General features: G+C 34.9%; 1 protein-coding gene and 1 pseudogene across 1 annotated transcript in view; one reads left to right on the forward strand and one right to left on the reverse strand.

The window, feature by feature from the left end:
- Positions 1 to 2826: 2826 nt before the first annotated feature.
- Positions 2827 to 22842, reverse strand: part of Mdga2 (MAM domain containing glycosylphosphatidylinositol anchor 2) — a 779363-nt gene continuing 759347 nt past the window's right edge. Inside the window, exons 15-17 of the mRNA XM_028859113.2 lie at positions 19535 to 19665; positions 5130 to 5235; positions 2827 to 3343 (exon numbers count right to left, since the gene is read on the reverse strand). Coding sequence (XP_028714946.1) covers positions 3255 to 3343; positions 5130 to 5235; positions 19535 to 19665 — 326 coding nt within the window. The 3' untranslated portion in view covers positions 2827 to 3254. The remainder of the gene's footprint in view (positions 3344 to 5129; positions 5236 to 19534; positions 19666 to 22842) is intronic.
- LOC114684613 lies at positions 13996 to 16578 on the forward strand (annotated as a pseudogene).

Here is a 22842-nt window from a genome sequence, read left to right on the forward strand (position 1 = left end):
TCTCTCCATTATAGACGGACACACTACCAAGATGGTGCAGGGAAGCTGATGGGTCCAGTTTCTCGTGGACACAGCAATGTTAGGAATGGGAAAGCAGTCAATAAAGGGGTGTTTTAAGGGTTCCGTGGTCATTAGTTCTATTATAGACAAGGTGATTTCACAAAATTTCCATTCCACGTACCCAAATCATTTTTAAAGTTTCCACATTTTTAGCCATTTACTTTCAACAACAGCAACTGAGCATTTGATCTGAAGTCGAAATACCGATTTTGTTGGTTGGTTTGTCTAAATGATGTCAATCTCATGTGAGAAATTCATTTTATTACCATCCCAGTGGTCTGTTTGCTTTCACCTCTGATTGCCCCCTGTTCTTCACAGTCATCGGCAACTTCTTAGAAGTTTAATCAAAATGAATTTTGAAGTACCAGCCAGTTCTCATGAACTTTGGAAGTGTGTTTTCTTACAATGGGAATGTTTAGGAAAGATTTTAGTTATTTGATAAATGCTTAATGATACAATTCAAACTTTTACTTCTAGCAGCTTGTTGGCTCGGGATAGCTTAGAAGAAACAAACCTTGTTATTTTTCTTGAAAGGATATGCATGTTTTCAAATAATCTGAATTTTGGGGTCTCTTTTTCTGTTTCTTTGCAAAAGCATTATTCAAATCAACTTAAAGATACTTGAAAGAAGATGACAAATTAAGCCTCTCTTTAAATCAAAAGATACTATTGGTGTCCTGGCAAAGAAAATGCAAAAAACATAACAAAATAAAATAAAATAAAATTCTGCTTTACTAATCTGGGATAATGAAAAGATGTGGTTAGTTGCAATACAGTGGAAATAGAGACAATTGCAGATTTTTCAAATGCCAGATGCCCCAGATATCACTTTCTTGAAATCTTTGGTTTGATAGAATGAGTGACTTTGAACTTTTGAAAAATTTTCAATATGACTATTTAAGTCAAAGAAATTATGATAATCATTTGTTTCTTCTGTTCAGCTTAAAGGATATGAGTTAGCTTGATGCTGCCACTACCTAGGTCTTCTGATATGTCCCCTTTTAAACTGACTGTGAAATTATACATTAAATTTCAACTTGCATTTGGTTTGTATTTTACCTATAGAGGTAAACAATTTTTTTTACATGTATTACAGATAAAGGAGAGTGTATCGGGTGTTCCTATTAAAATTTCTTTCTGTGGACACTAATTGTGTATGAAGCACTGAAGATTTATCCCAAGATAACAGAACCAGTAAATTGCATAACTAATCTCATTTTAGTGATAATTGAATTTTGTCCAACAAACACACATACTGCTTATCATACCTTACCTGGAAAGAGCCTTTATTGAACAAAGCTGTAAAATTATATTTTAAGTTGAATTATTGAATTTGCACAAACATTTCTACAGTTGTCTTAAAAAATCAAGCTTTGTCATTTTCTACTACATTTTGTTGTGCTTTTTATATTAATATTTGCAAATACTGCAATTTAATACTTTGATCCCAATTACTTGCATAATCAGTATTTTTTAAATCCTGGGGTGTGAAAAGAACAGATCATAATAATATTCTTCTTTAGACAAAAGTCTTTTTAAATGAAGTTAAAAGCTGAGATAATTTAAGGAAAAAGATCTTCAAATTTTCATAACCAACAGGTGTAAGTGAAATTTACAATGCATTGGAAAACTGGCTGGTTAAAGGTGTGGTTTGTCCTCAGGTAGCTCAAAATCATTTTTACAGGTTTTTGTTTTTTTGTAAAAGTGTTTTTTTTTAATCTTGTTAAAATAATAAAATAATATTTCACAATTTGCACAGAGTCTGACTAAAGGGCAGAGGCATATTACCCTCAGAGTTTAGAATAAAGCCAGATTTTGTCAGGCCCAGTTCCGCGGCAGAGTTCTTACGCACGGCAATCTCAAACATTTCCTTGTTCCCTCTAAAGGCAGGGCCAATTTCATTTCAGATGGAGGTTAGAGTAAAAAAAAAAATCACTTCTGTGTTTTACCACCTTCTGCGCTAAGTATTATCACAGCAACCTTTTGCTCTGGTTGACCCATCTAATAACCTGGAAGAAAAAAGTGTTGCTCCCATGTCTGGTCTCAAGGGAAGTTCCTTTCCATGGACAATAAGCCGAAAGGCCATGGCTGTCTGGGAGGTGAAACAAATGGTCTTGTCTGCATGGGCTTACGCAGCAGCGGGTCCTTTCTTCTTCAGAAGCGGCTGGGGCGTCTTGCCTGTAATGTGCACACTTAGGCTGTGTCGTCTGTTTACAAAATAGTTTTACACGAGCCTTTGTTAGCGGTGCAAGCTTCTGAGTTGAAAATTATTCAGGCTTGTTTCATTGAAGGCACTTGGTTTCCATGGCAATTTATAAAAGATGGTGGTTTGGTTTCTTCATAGGAACAGATGACGTAGTTTGGGTGTTCAAGTGGCCGCAAGCAAACTCCGATAAGCCTGTGTAATATGTAAGCCCAGGTTTACTGTCCTGGATAGCAGTGCATGCAAAAAGAGACATCATACAGTTACCTAGCTTAGCCATGGGAGGGAGGAAAAGAAAAAAAAAAAACAGTAAAAAACGAAAAAACGACAAACAGCAACAACAACAACAACAGAAACAAACAACAGTAAAAGTGGGGTGGGGGTAAGGTGGGGAGGAACATGAAACCTCTAAATAATTCTGAGTTTGGAGTATTTTCAATGAAGGGTAACAGCCAAAGGTAAAAGGGCCTACATTTATTTAATTCTCTACATAAAACCTTCTTGAAAGGAAAATAAATGCCAGCTCTCCACGTACCCTGTTTACAGTGAGGTTTTTGTTGGCAGGCCATTAGGTTTCCATGGTAACAAGCAAACTATTCATTTGAAACAAAACCAGCCATGACTTTGTGCTTTGACGAGGATTTCTATAGCTCTTTTTTTCTTCTTCTTTTTTCTTTCTTTACTTTTTTTTTTCTTTTTCCAGAGTTCAACCAGATGAAGCTGTAATCCTTTTAGCCACAAAAGCACCTGAAGGTCTCTTTCGTACCCAGGCCAAGATTATCTCCTATATGTAGTTTGGAATAAGTTATATTTCCATGATGTCTTTTTTTTATCCCCAGTGCTTAAAAAAACGTTGTTTTTATTATTAACTTTTGAGTCAGTAGTCAGTGGAGGAATCTTTGGTAGTTTGTTTTTTTCAGTGTCCATTTACAAAGACTCTTTCTTCACGCCAGTGCCTGGTGAATCATTGATAGCCTCTGCCAGGGTAAGGTCACCTTCGAGGACTCAAGATAGAGATGAGGATGATGACTGGAAAGAGCCATAAATGAACTAAGATCCCAACAGCACCATCCACGGAATCTAGAGACAAGGAAGATAAGTGCCCAGAACTGACATTAAGGACATAAACATTCCACTTGGTTACTTATACAGCTTTTTTGAAAAAATAAATTCAACACATGGAAGGTAATTTTGGAAAAAAAATAGGTTTTGCATTACACATCAGCTTTATTTCTCAGGCAAGCAGAAAGGGAAAAGCAGCCTGGATAGACAGTTATATGGCAGACACATATTACTCTGTATTTACTAATTTGAAAACCCGGACAGGAGAATATTCTAGAGTCTGACGTTGAAAGCATGTCCGGCTTTCACAGTCATTTCCCTGTGACTGTTCTCATCACTCCTGCTTTCTCTTCTTGTTCTCCCCATTTAGAAAGTTTAATTCAATTTATCAAATCTAATTAATTTTGATAAAGATGTAAAATTTGTATGCAATATGGATATGGCCTCCATTTAGTGTAAGGTAAAGCATCATTGGTCAGTGTTCTGAAAGCCAAAAGAAATCTCAGTCTCTGAAGAAAAAAAAATTCGTTTTGGTTTTGTTTTTTTTTTTCCTGTGTTCTGGGCAAATTGGGTCCATGTGGGTGCAGCAGAATCTTTTCTGCAGTGAAAATCCAGAAAATTTTTACTACATGTGTATTTTAAATATTAAGCATCATAACAGGCCTATTGATTTTTGTTTTTATTTTTGTTTTTTTACAATGCTAAATAATATAGTCAATTTAGTACACTAAGCTGTAATTGCATAGTTAACTTTCAATATCTAGACTGTAATACTTTTTCTATAAATATGCTGAGTTTAAAAGGCTCTGGCAAACTCCAGACTTGAGCAACATAGAGTTTCAAACCTTTGAATATGCTACATTATTGATGAGTTATAATTTGGCTGTTGCTACTTCACTGTGTGACCAGAGAATTAAGGTTTCCAGATAGGCCTAAGAAAATCCTGCAGCTGAAATGCATTCCAAAAAAAAGGTTCTGAATACATATTTCAAACGAATATTATGAGATGAAGATTTAAAGACCAAGTCAACATGTATTTCTAGTACTTTTAAATCTTATTTCATGTTTGTTTAAGAATGGGCCTGAAGCCAGACAGCAGTGGCACACGCCTTTAATCCTAGCACTAGGGAGGCAGAGCCAGGTAGATCTCTGTGAGTTCCAGGCCAGCCTGGTCTACAGAGTGAGATCCAGGACAGGCACCAAAACGACACAGAGAAACTCTGTCTCCAAAAAAAAGGGCCTGAAATAGAAAATAGAAATTTAAAGATATCGTTAAAGTATAACATTTAAGCTGTTCTGCAGATAAAAACAAAATGATTTAACAAGATTGTAGAGTACACATGAAGTAAATTATATCAGAAAAAATAGGACTACAGAATATACATTCTAAATTTCCATGTAACTGCATTAAAAAACAGCATATTTCAACTATTTGGAGTTAAAAATGGCTTGGTTATGTGAGTATTAAGTGTATAGGTTTGCCAAATATTTTAATAAAAGTTTTCTAAACCCCTGAAAAAATAGCATAAATAAATATATTTTAAATCTGTTTTCAAAATCACAGTGCTAAATTAGTATACATAGAATTACGTAGAAATTTTACAGAAATTTTATGTTACTGCAAATATGGCAACAATGGCATTTAATCATTTGACTTAAGCATACCTTGGATGATTTATAGTCAGAAATAAGAAAGTTTTCTCTAAAACATAACTTTTTGTATGAAATGGAAACATGTTACTGTCATAGCTGTTAGGTCATTTCCACACCACATCATGTGACATTCAACAGGAGAGACACTTACTCTTAGTTGTTAGGTCTTGTTTTGCACATTCTCCTTCAGCTATTGATACATCATCAATGGCGATGTCACCTTCTATCCCGGGACCTCGAATGCCTTCAAAAATTAGCTACAAATATGAACAATTCATTAGAGTGGTTTTATTGTGCAGAAAGATATTCCCTCAGTTTCCTCTAAGCACACAGCACAACTCTTTGAGAAGTATCTTAAGGAATGAATCCGTTATATTTTCAGTATATATTTTGAAAGCCAAGAACAGAACCATGCCCTATCCTGTCAAAATGCTTTGATGCTTTGCAGGTATACTGCACAGGTTCCTCATGCTTTTTGTACTCATCTTTTCACTTCCTGCTGTGATTTTACTTTGAAATTCTACATTTAAAACTTGATGCTATTTATGAGTACAAACTCATACATTTGAATCTAGTGAGAAGTCTTTGAATTTCCAGTATTTACACTTGGTGAGCATGGATGTTCAGTGAATGAGTATTGAGAGATCAGATGGAGTGATACCAGGTAGCCTTCATTTATAAATTCCAGCTATGATAACAAAATAAGCATGACTAGATAATTTTAATTATTTACTTTTGAAGGAGACAATTTAGAATTATCTTCTTAGTCTTCAAGCTACCTCTTTCTTCCAGAAAAAATTAATACTTTAGGTAGTAAAATATAACCAATGGATTTAGTGTATTTAATGGTTGATACTCTCAAAATTTTCAAATAGAATATTAATTTGGTATTTCCAAAGAAACAGTAATTCAATAAATAATTCTAGTGTAAGATATTTCAGCCTGGTAGACAGAGTCTTTACAACTAAGTAAGGGAAATATTTTGTGAAGTCTTAATTAATAAATTTTATTTTTAATACTGTTTCCTGTTTATCCTTATTATTTATTCATGATAATTAAGACTGTACAAAGCTGTCTCTGGATTAATATCCCAAATAACCTCTATCACTGAAGAGAAAGCAAAAGGGTAGACTAAAGAGCAAACACTGAACCAAATTTTCAGCTTAGGTAGGAATTTTGAGTCTTCCAGTCCAATGGGCAGAAAGAACTGTTTTCTATGCTTTGAAATAAGAAACTACTGAAGTTAGAATGTTAAGTATGAAGCCATTTGGGAGATGACTGCAAAGAGGTGGAGATGTAAGTATTTGGGGTGACCTCAGATGCAGACTCTTACTTGATTCAGAATCAATGATAGAGTAAATCACAATTTGGCCAACCACATCTCTCTTTCATTATGGGATGCTGTCTCTTTGCTGATGGCAACAGGAACAAAGTGTCATCCTAAATCAGCTCTGAGAGTCTTGTTTAGTTCCACACAAACAAACGGGTTTCACTTTCGATAAAAGAATCATACTTTGTTGGAATAATGTAGTGGTCTGTCATTAGACTAGATTTTTATTTTATGTATTATAAATACTTGAATATGGTGTTACATAGATTTCTGTTGGCCAGTCATTTTAATTTTAGACAGAAGGAAAGTAAGAAGTGTTTTAGCTAGGGAATTTTGGTATAATAATTAACTATCGACAATAGTTTAGACTTTTCTTGCATAATTGTGTTCAATTACTCAGAATTTAACTTTGAATAGGTCATGAGAGGAAGTAGGGACAGAAGGTCAGCTAATAGTGCATATGGAGGACAATACAGGACTTGCAATGCGGCCATGGAGAAGACAAGGAAACTGTATTCCTATATGCTTTGTATGAAGAAATGATCTAAGAGTGAGGAGTCCACTAAGGGTTAGGTAAGATGCCCTACATGTGGGATTTAACTTGGAAGTTGGAATCACTTGATTTAAACATTGAAAGTTGGAATCAAAATTTTCATTTTTGATTTTTGCAAGTGACAGCTTTAGGAGTATTCAGGTTCTCTTAGCTATGTGAAAGTGAATAGTTTCATGAAATTAAGTTTACCTTAAACTATATAATTATGTTCACTTAGTAAATTCTCTTTATCTGTAGTTAGGAGCCAATATAAAATAGTAAGTTTATATTTAAAATTAAAAAATGAAAGTGAACAAAAATCTCAAGATCATCTGTTAGCTCTTTGCAGCTGCTTCCTTAGGAAGCCATGTTTTAATTGTAATGGTCCATCACTCTAAAATTTTCTATAGTTATTGCCTTGTAAGACTGATGACTCCCACTGGTTCAATTATTTTAGTAATTATTGATTTTCTTTTTCTCTTCTTCCTGCCTTCTTCTGCAGTTTGACCAAAGTTGCAAAGTCGGATCTAAGCTTACATTGAAGACAAGTGTTGAATCAGGAGAGTTGTGAAAGATGTGGTACTTTCTCTTTTTTTCTTTTCTTTTCTTTGTTTGGGTTAGATTGCAAGGGAGTTATGGGGGAAAGATTATCTAAAATAATTTAACATATGTGCTGTCTGCCCACTGGCAACGTGATGCATTACATTTTTAATTTACAAATCAACAAAAATTGAACCATACTTTGCCAAGAGGGCTTTCTATACCTAGAGCAATTCCTTACAGGATTATTTCATTCCTTCAAGATATTGAATTAGTGGGATGATAAGAAAAGTTAGATGATTTGAACATTCCTTAGTTTCACTGACTTTTATAACCACTGATGAGATCATTGGCCATTAAGTATAGCAAGTTGATTTCTTTCTATAGAAACCTAGTATGAGTATTACACATTCTATAGAATTAAATCAGGGAATTAGTTACCATTTACTGGTATGATAAAAATACTTTCTGATAAAACTCTTGTTACACGTGAAGTGTTTTTAATATTTATTTGTAACTTTGTGATTATTGGGAGTCCAATCCAGTGGGGCAGAGAGATACTATAGTCTTAGAAAGCTCTTCTAAGGCATAGTTGCTTGCTTATTTTTGTTTTTGAGATTATAATACAATTAAATTTATTCTCTTTTTTTCCTTTCATACCTTCTCGTATGCCCCCTCCACTCTTCTTCATATTCATGTCCTCGTCTTTCGATAACTGCTTTTGCATGCATACACACACACACACACACACACACACACACACACACACACATCCCTAAATATAACCTGCTCAGTATGCATCATGTTACTTGTATGCATGTTTTCAGGACTGTTCATTTGTCCTTGGGCAACCAATTTGTATGCTCTTCCCCTGAGAAGACCACCTTTCCTGCTCCCAGCTTTCCTCAGTTGCCGGCAGTATTTGTGTAGAGGTGAGGCTCTGTGGGCTTTCCCCATCCACGTTGGCATGCCCACTGGCATTGCTTTAGATGCTTGCTTTTGGTTTGGATTGTAGTTGTCTACTGAGAAGAGATGGACTGTTTTTGAATTGGTTGGTTTTCACAAGAATCATTTATCACATTGTTCAATTTATACACTCAATTCTACCTTCAAATTAAAATATATAGAAATAGTAGATTTATTCATAACATCAAGATTAAGATCTTGGAGATAGTTATATTTTCTAAGAAAAGGAAGATTATAGAAATAAGATGCTGCCGGGCGATGGTGGCTCATGCCTTTAATCCCAGCACTCGGGAGGCAGAGGCAGGCGGATCTCTGTGAGTTCAAGGCCAGCCTGTTCTCCAAAGTGAGTTCCAGGAAAGGCACAAAGCTACACAGAGAAACCCTGTCTCAAAAAACCAAAAAAAAAAAAAAAAAAAAAAAAAAAAAAAAAAAAAAAAAAAAAAGATGTTTAGGTATTCAATTCAAAGACTATGTCATATTTGACAGTTCAAGCCTTTATAAAAATATGTCCTTGCTGGCAACTTTCATGTATGTAGCAGAAACAGTAATGCAACACTGAATTTTATGTATTTTACCATGGAAGTGATGAATGAATTGCAATGTATTCAAACAATTACATTCACTTTGAGAAAAAAAAAGTATCTCTGTTTAAAAAGCTTTGTTGCATGTTTGAAGAGTTTCATTATTATTCTGACTACTATTTTATCTTGTGTTAAAAAAAATATTTTTTATTGTGTACTTTTGGGTTGAATTTGGTTTAATGTATTTGAAAGAGTTAATGGTATGTAGATATCAGGAGAAATGTCAAGGCTTAGTTTTCCTGAAAAACAAAATTATGTAAAACTTGTTTTCCTGTTCTTCCTGTGTGACCCTGTCCACATTATTTCATATTTTCTGCATTCAAAGCAGAGAAGTGGTGTTCAGCTCTGAGCACTCCCATGGCAGCTCACAAGCTCCTGCAGCTCCAGCTCTATGCGGTTCTATGCACTCTTCTGGCCTCCACCGGCAGAAGGTACACACATGGTTAAAAGACCTACATGGAGGCAAAACACCCACTCTTCAAATATTTCTTTTAATTGAAAAAGAATACTAACTTTCAGTGGATAACTTCAGACGGGGTTTTAAAATGGGGGTTCTGCATTAAAATTGCATCACACACACACACACACACACACACACACACACACACACACACACACACTTGTTTCAAGTAATAGATTAACAGTTTCTGATGAACCAAACTTTTAGAGAGCATATGCACTTGACGACATAGAGGCAGATAGATTAAACTTGTGTTTAAATGCCATTTCTCAGTAAGTGAAAAAGAGTTATGTGCAGAGTTAATGAATACAAGTAGTTAAAGGATCAAATAGTACAAAATCTTCAGATACTGACTTCACTGTTCATACCAGCTTTGGCAAGTGTTCACAAGTATTTTCTTTCTGACAAGAGATAGGATCTTTCTGATTGTTACCATGGAGGGAAATATAGAAGTTTAAGGGTGCAATTTGAAAACTGACTATGAATATCACTGGAAAAAAATCATGATATTAATACATTCAGGTAGAATTAATAATGATGTTTATCTTATTAGTTCAATAAATTACTGAACTATGCTCAGGTATTAGAAAAGATATGTGATGGTTGAATAAGGCACTGAACTATGAGTATAACAGAACATCAGCAGGAGTCATTTTATCATTACGTTTTTGTTCTGTTTTTAGACCAGTTTTATGTGGTTTACCCTGGGTCTCTGGGCTATCTAGTCTCAAGTTCTTGGTCACTCCAGCAGTGTTTTCTTCTATCGGTTTGTCTTGTCTGACTTCAATATGACAGTTTTTGTTTCATCTTCTTGTATTTTATTTTGTTATATTTTTAAAACAATAAATGAAGAATGGAAACCTAGCTACTGGAGTAAAAGCTAAACAACTGAAAACTGTCATTTATACTTGCTGGAGAGGGAAAAATTAGTTTTCCCTAAATGAGTGACACTGGGTATTCAGGACATGCCTTATGTTCAGGAGTAGTTGACCAATAAAAATAATGGACTCCACATTTTTTGTATGCTTTTATTTGTTTATAGGTCAGTGGGGTTTTTGGGGGGAGGGGTTGTTTTGTTTTCTTGATTTTGGAGTTTTGTGGTTGCATTAAGTTTTTGTTTATTTATTGAGAAAGAACTTAAAGTTGAGTGTTTCAGGCACAGGCAGAACATCTGGAAGTACTTAGGGGAGGAGAGGAATATAATCAAAATGTATTTAATTAAAAAATTGTTTTAAATAATAAAACTATAATAAAAAATAAAATAAAATCTAAGAGTTATGAGGTGATGTACCCCAATAGGTAGCTAGTGTTGGTTTCTTCCCTGGAGAAGCTGTCTCCAACATTAACTGGGAGTACAACTTTACAACACTCAGTTCAACTCTCTGAGTGTCAGTATTAAAAGCTTCTAATCTGAAATAACAATCTATGATGTGAAATGTTGGGGAGGACAGAGAAACAGCACATTGTGAACTATAAATGAGAGGTATTTATTCAGAAGATTTAATTTCCTATTTTGAATTATGCATATGGCTATGAGTCTTTCCATGTGTATGTGTGTGCATGTACCCATGGAGGCCAGAGGCACTGGAGACTCTAAAGCTGGAGTTATGTCAATTGCTTGTTGTGGGTGCTAAGAGTTGATCTAGGGTCCTCTGTAAGAGCAATATGCATTCTTAATCTATGAGTTATCCATCTTGCCCTTTAAAATGTTTTAAATGTGAATTTAGCCATCATTAAAATATCTGTATAATCCTCCTGGAACTTGACTCACTTTAGTAATATATTGTGTACCCTAAAAAACTTGCTCCGGGGATCAGAGGACAGAGCCAGCTACTAGATTAGACATAGAGGCCAGACAGTGGTGGCACAAACCCTTTATCCTATCACTCAGGAGACAGAGATCCATGTGGATCTCTGTGAGTTCAAGGCCACACTGGAAACAGAACCAGGCAGCAGTGGCACACACCCTTGATCCCATTACTGGGAAGCACACACACCTTTAATCCCAGGAAATAATATGGCAGGACATAGAAAGGTATATAAGGCATGAGGAAACAGGAACTCCATCTTGAGGCTGAGGATTTCCTAGAGGTAAGAACTTGTGACTGGCGTGTTCTGCATTTCTGATTTTTCAGCTTTCACCCCAATATCTGTCTCTGGGATTTTTTTTTTTATTAATAAGACCATTTAGCAATTTGTGTTACAACTCACCATATCAAATATAGAACTGTTTGAGAATATGTCTCTTAGTGACAGTAATACTTTCCAGATCATTTTTATTGTTAGACAGTAAAGTCATGTTGAGAAGAACATGCTCATCATTTAGTAATAATTACTTATATTTAAATTTCTTTGAAATTTGTTTCCAAATATTTAAATGAGGATTCAAGAGTAAAGATCTTTAATCGCTTTAGGCTAAACTAATGAACTGTAAATGGTATTGTCTCATACTGTCTCTATTTTTGGAAAAATTTGGATTATATTATAAACAAAGCACAGTATTAACAACAGAAATAAATAGTTTTCCTTGGTACTTGGTAAGTTTTGCTCTAATCCTTTCAAATATTGCAAAATAAGTTATCAATATATTATCATTACACTGATAGTGCTAAATTAATTCTATGAAAAAGCCCACAAAGAAATTTCCATATAATAAAACCTTTATTTAACCTACAATACAATTTTATTTTCACTAAACAAACTGACTGAAGATGCTCAACAAAACAGGCAAGTGTGTATGTTGTACGAGTTTTTAGATAGATGTAATTAAATTTTCAATCAAGTGAAGCTACATCATTGGTTGTAAAAGAGGCACTCAACACCACTTATATCTAATTTACTCCTCCAAAAGAAAAGATACATCATGCTATCTACTTGACTTAAAAATATTTTCAAAAGTTATATGTTTGAATGATATAATATTTTACAATTTAATTCATGACATGTTTCTATCTCTTGTTATAACAATGCTTTTTGGTAGGCATGACATAACAAAGTATTTTAAAACTCTTCATTCTGTATAAATTATTTCAGAGTAAAAAAATTCTTAATTTGAAATAATTCTAAGTAACAATAAAGAAAAATAAAACAAATTAAAAGAGTATATTATGTCAGGGTATGAGTAGTTTCCTTGCACAGTTAAGATTAATGAAATGAAAGAAACATTTTAATTAAATAGACATTTTAGTCAATAGATCTAAAAATACATTGTGAAATAAAAGAACAGAAATGTCATAATTAAAAATTGTTACTTATCTTGATTTCTTGCTGGCAATTTAGCTAAAAATACACTGATGCAAAATTTTTACCTTCTGATGATTTCACCCCAAGCAGTTGAAACCAGATTATTTTTTTCCATTTGAAACACACAAATTACCGAATGAAGTAGTCTACGCAATGGTTTTGGGGGCACAGAGCCTCAGGCTTAATATAATGATGATCATATCAATAAAAACCAACATAGATCCATGAGAAATGGAGATCATGTCACTCAATGATTGCCCTGTATAGAGTTTGCAGGTCAGAATCATCTGAACCAGTTTGAAATTCAGTAGAAAATTTGAGCAGAAGGGACTGAATCAAGAATCCCCATAGAAAAAGACAGAGTTTTTAAAAAATATTACACATGAATGGCCTTTAAATCATGCTATAAATCTTTGCTTCACTTAACTTGTTTGCAAAGTTATGTTCACAAGATTGGCAAAGGATTTGGACTTGGTGATTTACCTCTTAAGCCCAAGGTCCTGTGTTTAGAATTCTGTTTTCTTAAAACACAATAGGAAGAAAACAAAGCAAAGGAGGTCAGGCATAAACAACATCAGAAAATACTAAAAAAAGAGGAAAAATAAAAGAGGGTTAGAGAGGAAGAAAAGGAGAAAGGTAAAGAAGTAGAGAGGGAGGGCAAGGAAAAATGGTTTTCTTTAATAAATCTTAAATCCTTAAAATGTATAGATTGTTTCTAAGTCACTTAAGCACATCACTGTAAATGCTTTGCACTACAAAATTTTATAAATATCCAGTACCTATTAAGTTAAAATTCATGATGCCTACCACCCAAATTACAAGAAAGAAAAACAAAACAAACAAACAAAAAATGATCCATAAAGGGAAGAAGAATCCATCTATTTAAAACAAACCAAGAATTAAAATAGATGTGTATGAACAGATAGGGATTCCAAACAGTTAATCATGATTTGGCTACACAGACTTAAGACATTAACTAGTGAAATAAAAAATATTTTGTAAAAAGACTAACATTGAATTTATAGAGATTGAAATGTCCAGTTGCTGAGATGAAAAATTCACTGAAAAAGACTAAATTCAGAGTAGATATTACCAAACAAATGATCATTGAATATACAGGCAGAATATAGGCTGTTCAAAAAATCAAACACAAAATCAAGTGGTGGTGGTGCATGCCTTTAATTTCAGCACTCAGAGAGGTAGAGGCAGAGGCAGGCAGAACTGTGAGTTGAAGCCAGCTTGGTCTACAGAGTGAGTTCCAGGACAGTTGAGGCTACCCAAAGAAACCCTGTCTCGAATCACCCCCCCCCCCCCCGCAAAAAAAAAAAAAGAAAAAAGAAAACACAAATTTTCAAAGAGGAATCTGAAAGGATAGAATGGGGAACTAAGATCGGTGAAGAAACTAGCTAGACAATCCTCAATTTCCATGTAATGATGACCCCACAGGGCCCAGAAGTTCAGTAAATTAGGAGTGCACAGAACTCGAAGAACACACCAAAGCATATCAGAATCTCAGTTTTTACAACCAGCAACAAGGAGAAAATAAAAATCATAAATGATCTCAGAGAAGGAGGCTGGCACAATAGAGAGAGGAATAAATGTGTGTGCTGCCAGAGATTCATACTTGGAAAGAATACAGAGACAGAAGGACATCCTGAAAGTTCTAAAAGAAAAACCACCAAGATATGCCTAGAGGAAACGATTTTTTTTTTTTGAAAAATGAAGGTGAACAAGACAATTTTTTAAAAGTACAGAAGGTGAAAAGAATCCATCCTCAACAGACCCACACTTCAAGAAATGTCAAATGAAGTCCTTCAGGCCAATCAAAACTGATAGCAGATGAGAGTAGGGATTTTCTGGTGCTATAAATCTATGAAAACGTCCAAGGTAGGCAGGGAATGGAAAGTACATTGAGAACCAACTAAGCAAACCCAAACTGCCTTCTAAATCAGAAGTAGAGCTGAGTTCAGCAGAGAGAATTTCTCCAAGGCTTACATAGACCACTAGGAATAAAGTTGGATTAATTTTAACAGTCTTGAATATCTCTTTATACATTCTTTTTTTTTTTTTTTAATATGTTTCTGTAAATTTTATGCAAACCTCAGCAGCTGCAGAAACACATTTTCATGGGTATTGGACCTGGACATCTTTTTGAATTTAAAACACCCCTTTGGTTTCTGATAACAAAAGATCCCGAATTTCCTTCTTTTAGCCAACAATTGTGAGAAACGGGGTTCGGTGGACTGAGACTGGCCAAATCGGAGGGAAAGGCGACTCGACTCAACTCCCGGAGCCCACAACCTCGGACCTGGTGCTCTGCCTTCCATTTCTGTGAGATTCTCTCAGCACTCATGTTCCGAGGGCCCCTGCTATCTACAGTCCCGTGCTGCCTCTTGGATAATGAACTAGGTTTTTCTTGCAAAAACATTATCTAATAAGCAAACTCTGTGCTTCCCTCAATGTGAAAAACTGATAGAAGAAAGGGTCTATTTGAATAAATCACATTATAATTTAATATTTTCCTGCAGGCAATTCAATTAACTCTGAATATTGAAGGGGTTTTAGTTAAGACAGTTATTTATTTTTTATTTATTTATTCCTATTTCCTTGTGCTTTCATGCAAATTTCTTATCCCCCCTCTCTGCACAATTCCCATGGCGGCTGGGACCTTGTATAATCATCCTGAAATCTGGAGGACCTTCACTGCTCAGTACAGTGAGGTCCAGGTCTGTGTACTCTCTGCACCACCCTGCTTCCACCTTGGCCAAGCTACTGCACCCCAGAATTTCTCGAAATTCTCCTGTCGGGTAGATTCCAGCATTTGAGCATGACAATGGATGCTGTGTGTTTGAGGGCAATGGCATCTCACCTATTATGTAAGCAAGGAGGAGCTGCCAGGAAGTACTCCAGAGGCAGAAGTTCTGGTGGTGCCTGAGTTTTGCTGACAGTGACATCATTTCTCCAGTCAGCACCTGAGTGTTCCCCACTTTGGGCATCACGCACCACAACAAATCAGGCCACTGAAAATGCAAATGCACAAGGGTCTCGATAAGGCTGCTGGATGCTCTCTGGAAAACTAGAAGTTTCCACGGTGGTCAGCTAGTGTCACTGGCTAATAGCACAGTTGCACCCTGCTGTGGCTCTATAAATAGAGTTTGGAACCTTCTGTTCCCCAGGCCTTTCCCAGTACCAAAGGCTGGTTTCTTACCTGCCTTAACCAGAGCCATTTCAGGACTCTCTTGGGGGAAGGGAAGCTGTGTGAGAAGATGGTCCAGTTTGATGCTAAGATATTTTCAGAGAGCCAGTCTTAAACGGATACCCCCAAGGAAAGAAAGGGGTTCATGGGAAGAGAAACAGAAGCCCCAGGCTGAGTGGAAAGAAGAAAAGAGGCAGCTGCCTCAACTGCTGAGGAGATGGATGAATGTGAGTAGGCACTGGAAGCTGAGCCAAAGGCCAAGGGCCCCTTAGCTCATCTGCCCAAGGATACCTTCGCATTGGATGAGTTTAAGCACAAGTACTCCAATGATGACACCCTCTCTGTGGCGCTGGTATATTCTGGGGGAGCATTTTGATACAGATGGCTGGTCTCTGTTGGTATGCAGAGCGGGTATGCCACTTCACTGAAGAGCTTACCTAGGCCTTCATGAGTTGCAACCATATTGCTGAAATATTCTAGAAATTGGACAAACTGAGGAAGAATGCCTTTGTTAGTGTTGCCCTCTTTGGAACCAACAACAGAAGCTCCATTTCTGGCATTTGGGTCTTCTGAGGCCAAAGCCTGTCTTTCTGCTGAGTCCATATTGGCATGTGGACAATGCATCATATACATGGTGGATACTGGATCCTGGTAGTGAGGAGATCCAGACCCTGGTTGGAGAGTACTTTTCCTGGAAGGGGGCCTTCTAGCATATAGGCAAAGCTGTCAATCAAGACAAGATCTTCAAGTAAACACATCTTGTCTCCTAGCTGCCTGTACGCACCCTCCCATGGAGACAGGGGTCATTAAAAAGGAAACTGAACATTGAAAAAGAATTCTCTAGTAGACACAGTGTCTCATATAAAATATAACTTGTGTATATGTGACTTAACTAAAACCTAAGTTTGTCAATTATCTTCTATCAATTACAAAAAAAAAGTATTCATTTTATTTGGTGAGATCTAGAAGTTGAATTTCTCATGAAAGAATTTTACAAATTATGTTACAAGAAAGGACATTCTACCAGTAATTTACTTGTTTTCTAATTTGAGTTTGTCTCTCTTTTTCTCTCTCTTATTTAATTCTATGAATATTAGAATTTCCCTAAGATACTACTTAGGATGAGTATGTCTATCATAGTTCCTCTTAATGAATGGTTTTGTATGGTTGCATCACTGATTTGCTCATTTCAATATGTAAAACTTTCTTTGCTAATATCAACTACTCAGGCTGTTTACAGTAAGAGATATAATCTGATGACACAGTCTGTGTCTTAAAAACTTCAGACTGGTGTTTCCAACAACTTCTCCCACATCTTTAAAATGTTTTTCCTCAGGCATCTTTATTAACAAATTTAAGACAGAAGTGATCATATATGTCCCTGGATCTGATCTCATCTCCCCCTTTTACAATCTAAACCAATCTGTAGTTCAGGCATTATTCAACACTTGCTGTGAGATAATGCTCTTGTATATTGCAAAGATTTGCCACTCAAATTAGTTTACTAAAATGCTGATTGGCCGGTAGCCAGGCAAGAAGTATAGGTAGGGCGACCAGACTTGGAGAATGCTGGGAAGAAGGAAGGTGGAGTCAAAGAGCCGCCAGTCACACACAGAGGAAGCAAGATGAGAATGCTGCACAGAGAAAAGGTACCAAGCCACCTGGCTAAACATAGATAAAAATTATGAGTTAATTTAAGTGTAAGAGGTAGTCAGTAATAAGCCTCAGCTACTGGTCAAGCATTTATAAGTAATATTAAGGCTCTGAGTCAAGTATTTGAGAAGTAGCTGCTGGATATTTAGGAACAGTCAGGTGGGAGAGTAACTTCCACCTACAAATACTTTGTAAGCCCAAAATTCTTAGTCATTTAATGTCTGCTTCTAAGTCTCCAGCCATGAAAAGTGTTCTGTTTCTGTTTATATGTGTGTATATCCTGAGATCTCTCCCCTTCCTGTGTACCAGTTAGCTTCCAGCATTTTTTTTTTTTTTTTTTTGGTTTTTCGAGACAGGGTTTCTCTGTGTAGCTTTGTGCCTTTCCTGGAGCTCACTTGGTAGCCCAGGCTGGCCTCGAACTCACAGAGATCCGCCTGGCTCTGCCTCCCGAGTGCTGGGATTAAAGGCGTGCGCCACCCATGCCCGGCAGCTTCCAGCATATTTTACAACAAGAATTTTACTAAATTTTCATGCTTGCCAATGTGACAAAGTAAGAGCTCACATTTTTTTTCAACAAATATCTAAAGAAATAAAGATTGTCCTGGAGGTACTTAACAGATGTTTATTAAATTGATATAATGTCAATAAAGGATTGTCTTGATACATTACCAAATTTAAATCCTTATTGTATATGTGTTTAATTTTATCATTTGTGATGAAGAGGTAACCCATGTAGAAAGCAAAATATATAGAAAACATCAATATTTTTAGAAAAATATTCTTCAATGTCCACCCCCCCACACTCACTTTAATAGTAATTGTACTTTGAATCCTGTTTTCACAGGATAAATTATTTCAGTTTTTACAACTGTATTATCCTTCATAGATACAAAATGATTCTGTTGGATTCATAGATATATGATTTCAAGCAGTCTTATTTAATTCCTTACCCCTACTCTTGTGAAAAAAAATTATTTTATCAACTTAGTTAAATTTAGAAGTTCAACCTTTCAAACAGTCAAAGTTTTACAAATTGTGAGCAAAGAGATTCTATCAGTGAAAAGAATGCATAATTGGATCGATCTGATTCTCTGTACCCTTAAATGTATGCCATGACATGGATGCATGATATCAGTAAGTGGGCTTGAGTACTTTCAAAAGAAAGAATAAAACTATAGACTATATGAAATGTCATTAGATTTTAAAGATATTTTTACCATTTTAAAGAAATAAAAATACTTTGGTATATGTTGGCTAGAAATGTATGAAAACATAGGTAGGTACACACACACACACACACACACACGTTGATATAGTTACTTAAATCACAAAAACCATGCTGCCAACTTTATTAAAATATCTCATACATATACTCTTTTACAGTGATTATTAAAGTTTATTATTTCAATTAAAAACCTTATAATTAAATTTTTGATATCTTTATAGATGGCATTTTGGTATTCAACTGAAGTCTATCTACAGAAAGAAATATAATTTGCTTAAAAATTCTGATTTTGATTAAAGTAATAAATGACTGAGCTGGAAAATATTTGAATGATATCCGGTTTTATTATTGTGAAAATCTATATTATCTCCTGTGGAGAATAAAATGTATGCAAGTGAGTCTATGGAAATGGTTTACTGTGCAAATACCTTGAGTAGTTTTGGTTTCTTTTGTTGTTGTTGTTTTCCAGAGACAGGGTTTCTCTGTGTAGGACTGGTTGTTCTAGAACACTCTTTGCAGACCAGGCTAATTTCAAATTCAGAGATCAACCTGCCTCTGCCTCCCAAGTGCTGGGATTAAAGGCATGTACTACTATGTGCAATACCTCCTGTTTTGATAGATTTTTTTTTCTATATGCTACTTCAAGGATGCTAATAAAGGTGCATTTGTCTTCATAAAATAGATTTGCAAACTCAAGAGGAACTAAAATACATGATTTTTATATCTCTTATACAGAATTTCTGAATATTAATGTATTTATTGCTTCTTCATAGTATGTATTTACTGTTGCATTCAATACACAGCAATCTATGAACAAAGTTATTTCTTACCTGAAATGAAGTGATTGGATATATATTAACATGAGCCTCATTCCATCGTTGTCCTTTATTCCCACTTGAAGACCATAGAGGATTCTCTATTGTTGTCTGCCCTTTCAAACGTAGATATACATTTAAAACACCTAAAATAACAATGGAATTTTGCATTGTATATTTGTGTCCGCTTCAAGTTTGTTTCTCCTTGACCAAACATTTATAAATATTTAAAAGTAAATCTTGCAGAACAGTCTAGTGTCTTCTGCTCTCCTTCTGTTTCTTATCTTGCTATCATGGTTATAAGATGATCCAGAGAAGACAACATTCTATTTCCTAGAAACTAAGTGTTACCTTATATTGTCAAAATGACTTTGCAGTAAAGGTTAAGGTTTTTTAGGTGGACAGGCTTGTCCTAGATTATCTCAGTGGGTTCTGAATGCAGTCACACTTATTATATGGACCGGCAGCAAAAGACATTTTGACTCAGGAGAGAAGATGGGCTTGCAAAGGATGTTATCTCTTACTGAAGACAGAGGATATATCTACAAGTCAAAGAGTACAAGCTAGAAGAGGCAAGAGAATTGAGTTTTGCAGAATCCCCAGAAGGGTATTACTATCTTGATTTTAGCACAACAATGTTTTAATATTCATTTTGAATTTTGTTTTCCAGAACCGTAAGATAATGCATCTAACCTATTTGAAGCTCACTCTGTTGTCATTTGCTATTTATTATAAGAGCAGTAGAGAGCCTGCAGGGCATTCACTCATGTACTAAATGGCCCACACACTAATTTGATCTTCATTTTGACTTGTATTATCATTTAGTATCTTTTTTTCTTTAAAATAAAATCATATTTATTTTTATCTAAGTCTTATTTTTCCTTCTGAAAGAAATACTGAACATAAAATAGATAGCTTTTTCATTTCATCATTTAATACATCTTTTTAAATTTGTGTGTTGTACACAAAAATGAAAGTTAATGATGATAACAGTATTGATACAATATAATGTATGTTAGGAATTTGTGCATATAAGGAATTAGTCTTCTTGTGGGCTCTATAAAGAACTTACTGCAATTATCCCACAGTACAGATAAGAAGAGTTATAGGAGTTAAGTGATTTTCCCTGTGTAATGTAGCAAGAGAATAGCAATGGCAGGCTTTAAACTCAGAGTTTAAAAGTTTTGTCCTTTGATGATGCTATCAATATTTGAATAGAAATAAATAAAATCAATTGCACTGAAATGATATATTGCATTATTATGTTGGACAAAAACCATATTACAAGAATACATTTTACTTGCTAATAGATGAAACTTCTTTTGTCTTAAGGTTTATTCATTTCTGCACATCAGTGAAAATAATGTATTTTTGTTCATCTATAAAATTATGTGAACATTTATTGTTCTACTTTTCTTGTTTTCACATACTACTTCAAGATTTTCTATATTTTCTCATTAAATACAATGGATATTTACATATTTCTACACACAAACGTTTTATTGCATATTACCTTAATTTCTACAGTGTGGATTCCCGTTTTTCATTTCTAATAACACCATCCATTATCCAGCTATTATATCCTACATGCCACACTCTTTCATAACTTCTCTATTTTTTCCTATTTTATCTAGCTTCTGCTTTTTCTTCTCCCACTGTTCTATCATTCACCATTTTCTCTTTCCTAAATTTCATATTTTATGTATTTTAATAAAAACCAGATATGTACTTAAAGTTGGTGCATCTTTGTCAACAGCTACAGATGCGCTTCTCTGTGTTCTGCCCCTTCCTCTCTCCCACTATCCCTCCCCTGTCTTTCTTACCCACTCTTTCTCTCCATCCCCCAATTCTTTATCCCTTGGTCTGCAATATAAAACAATCCTGTAGTGGATTTTTCCCCCAAGAGCATGTTCCGTACTTCTCTTTCATTTTTTTCATATGGAAGCAAAACATCATGTTTTGATTAAACTAAAAGGAAATTGATCTTGTTACCATATTGATAAGTGGATTGGTTAAAGATTAAGAGCAATATTACTTTTTAAATATGATCATTATAATTACAATTAACAAATAGTAAAGGCTATAAATTTGTCAGAATTTGAGGTTATAATTTACTTTGGTGAAACACTTATGAATATATACTAATAAATGTTACAGACTGGATCTAAAATGCCCCACAATGACTTCTGTGCCAAGGCTTAGTTTCCTGTGCAATGTTCAGAGTCATGCATTTAAGGAAGCGACATGTTCACTCAAATTTTGACCTAAATTTGACTCATATTTAGTGAAATTGGAGGCTGAGGAGAGAGACTAAGGGATAAAATCTGAATGAAAGGAGTGGGTCACTGGGGGCTGCTCCAGAAAGATGTGTCTTGTACAGCCCCTCCCTTATCATCCCCATCTGTCTGTGATTCCTAGCTACCACGAGGTGGAAAGCTTTCCCTCAGCTTGTCTCTCTACCATGTTACTACTTTACCACATGACATCAAGCAACACTAGACAGAAAATTTTAAATCAGGAGTCAAAATAATTCTTTCCTCTACCAAGTTATTTATTTTAGGTGTTTTGTGACAGGAAGGAAAAACTGACTAACAATGACATTATTATATTAATAATTACACCGCATTGTCTCAGAGTTTAATAGAGCATTTATAGTTAGGGGATATACCCTGCTGTAACCATGTTTACAATTTCTTAATTAACTAATTTTTTAATATGTATGTTAAATTCACACTTTAGTTATTATGCTTATAATATTGAATACATTTTTATATAAAATCATTTTTGCCTATATCTAAACAATACATTTCTAAATTACCTCAGTTAAAATTAGATTTAAAATAAGCAAGATGAGTTGTAATTAACTGTGACTAGCTTATATTTTTAAAAGGAAAACATTTGTTTTATAAGAAATGGATGCTGCCATTTATTGAAATAAGGTTTACACCTGTGTTAAAATTTAAACAACTTCTTATGTAGTTGCTAGCAATTATTTTATTGTCTCCAAGAATAAATGGTTTCTTGGCTGGTATATTTCTGAGATAATGACAAAAACTCATAAAAAAACAAATGACTTGCTCCCTAGCATTTCCCATTTTAGTTCATAAAACAGAATCTGGTGTCAAAAGACATTTAACCCTATTCCAGGTCATCTTGGGCAACAAAATTAGAACTTGTGCAACAGAATAAAGCTCCTTGGGAGAAGTTAGAAGCAGAGCTGATTCAGCACATTATTATATTATTATAGTAAAAATTCCAATGTGCACATGATGGATTGTATTAATACCCTTCAAATGTAATTTTAAATCCTCAGAGAGAGGATT

The sequence above is a fragment of the Peromyscus leucopus genome, chromosome 14 (assembly GCF_004664715.2).
Source record: "Peromyscus leucopus breed LL Stock chromosome 14, UCI_PerLeu_2.1, whole genome shotgun sequence".
Classification (NCBI taxonomy): domain Eukaryota; kingdom Metazoa; phylum Chordata; class Mammalia; order Rodentia; family Cricetidae; genus Peromyscus; species Peromyscus leucopus.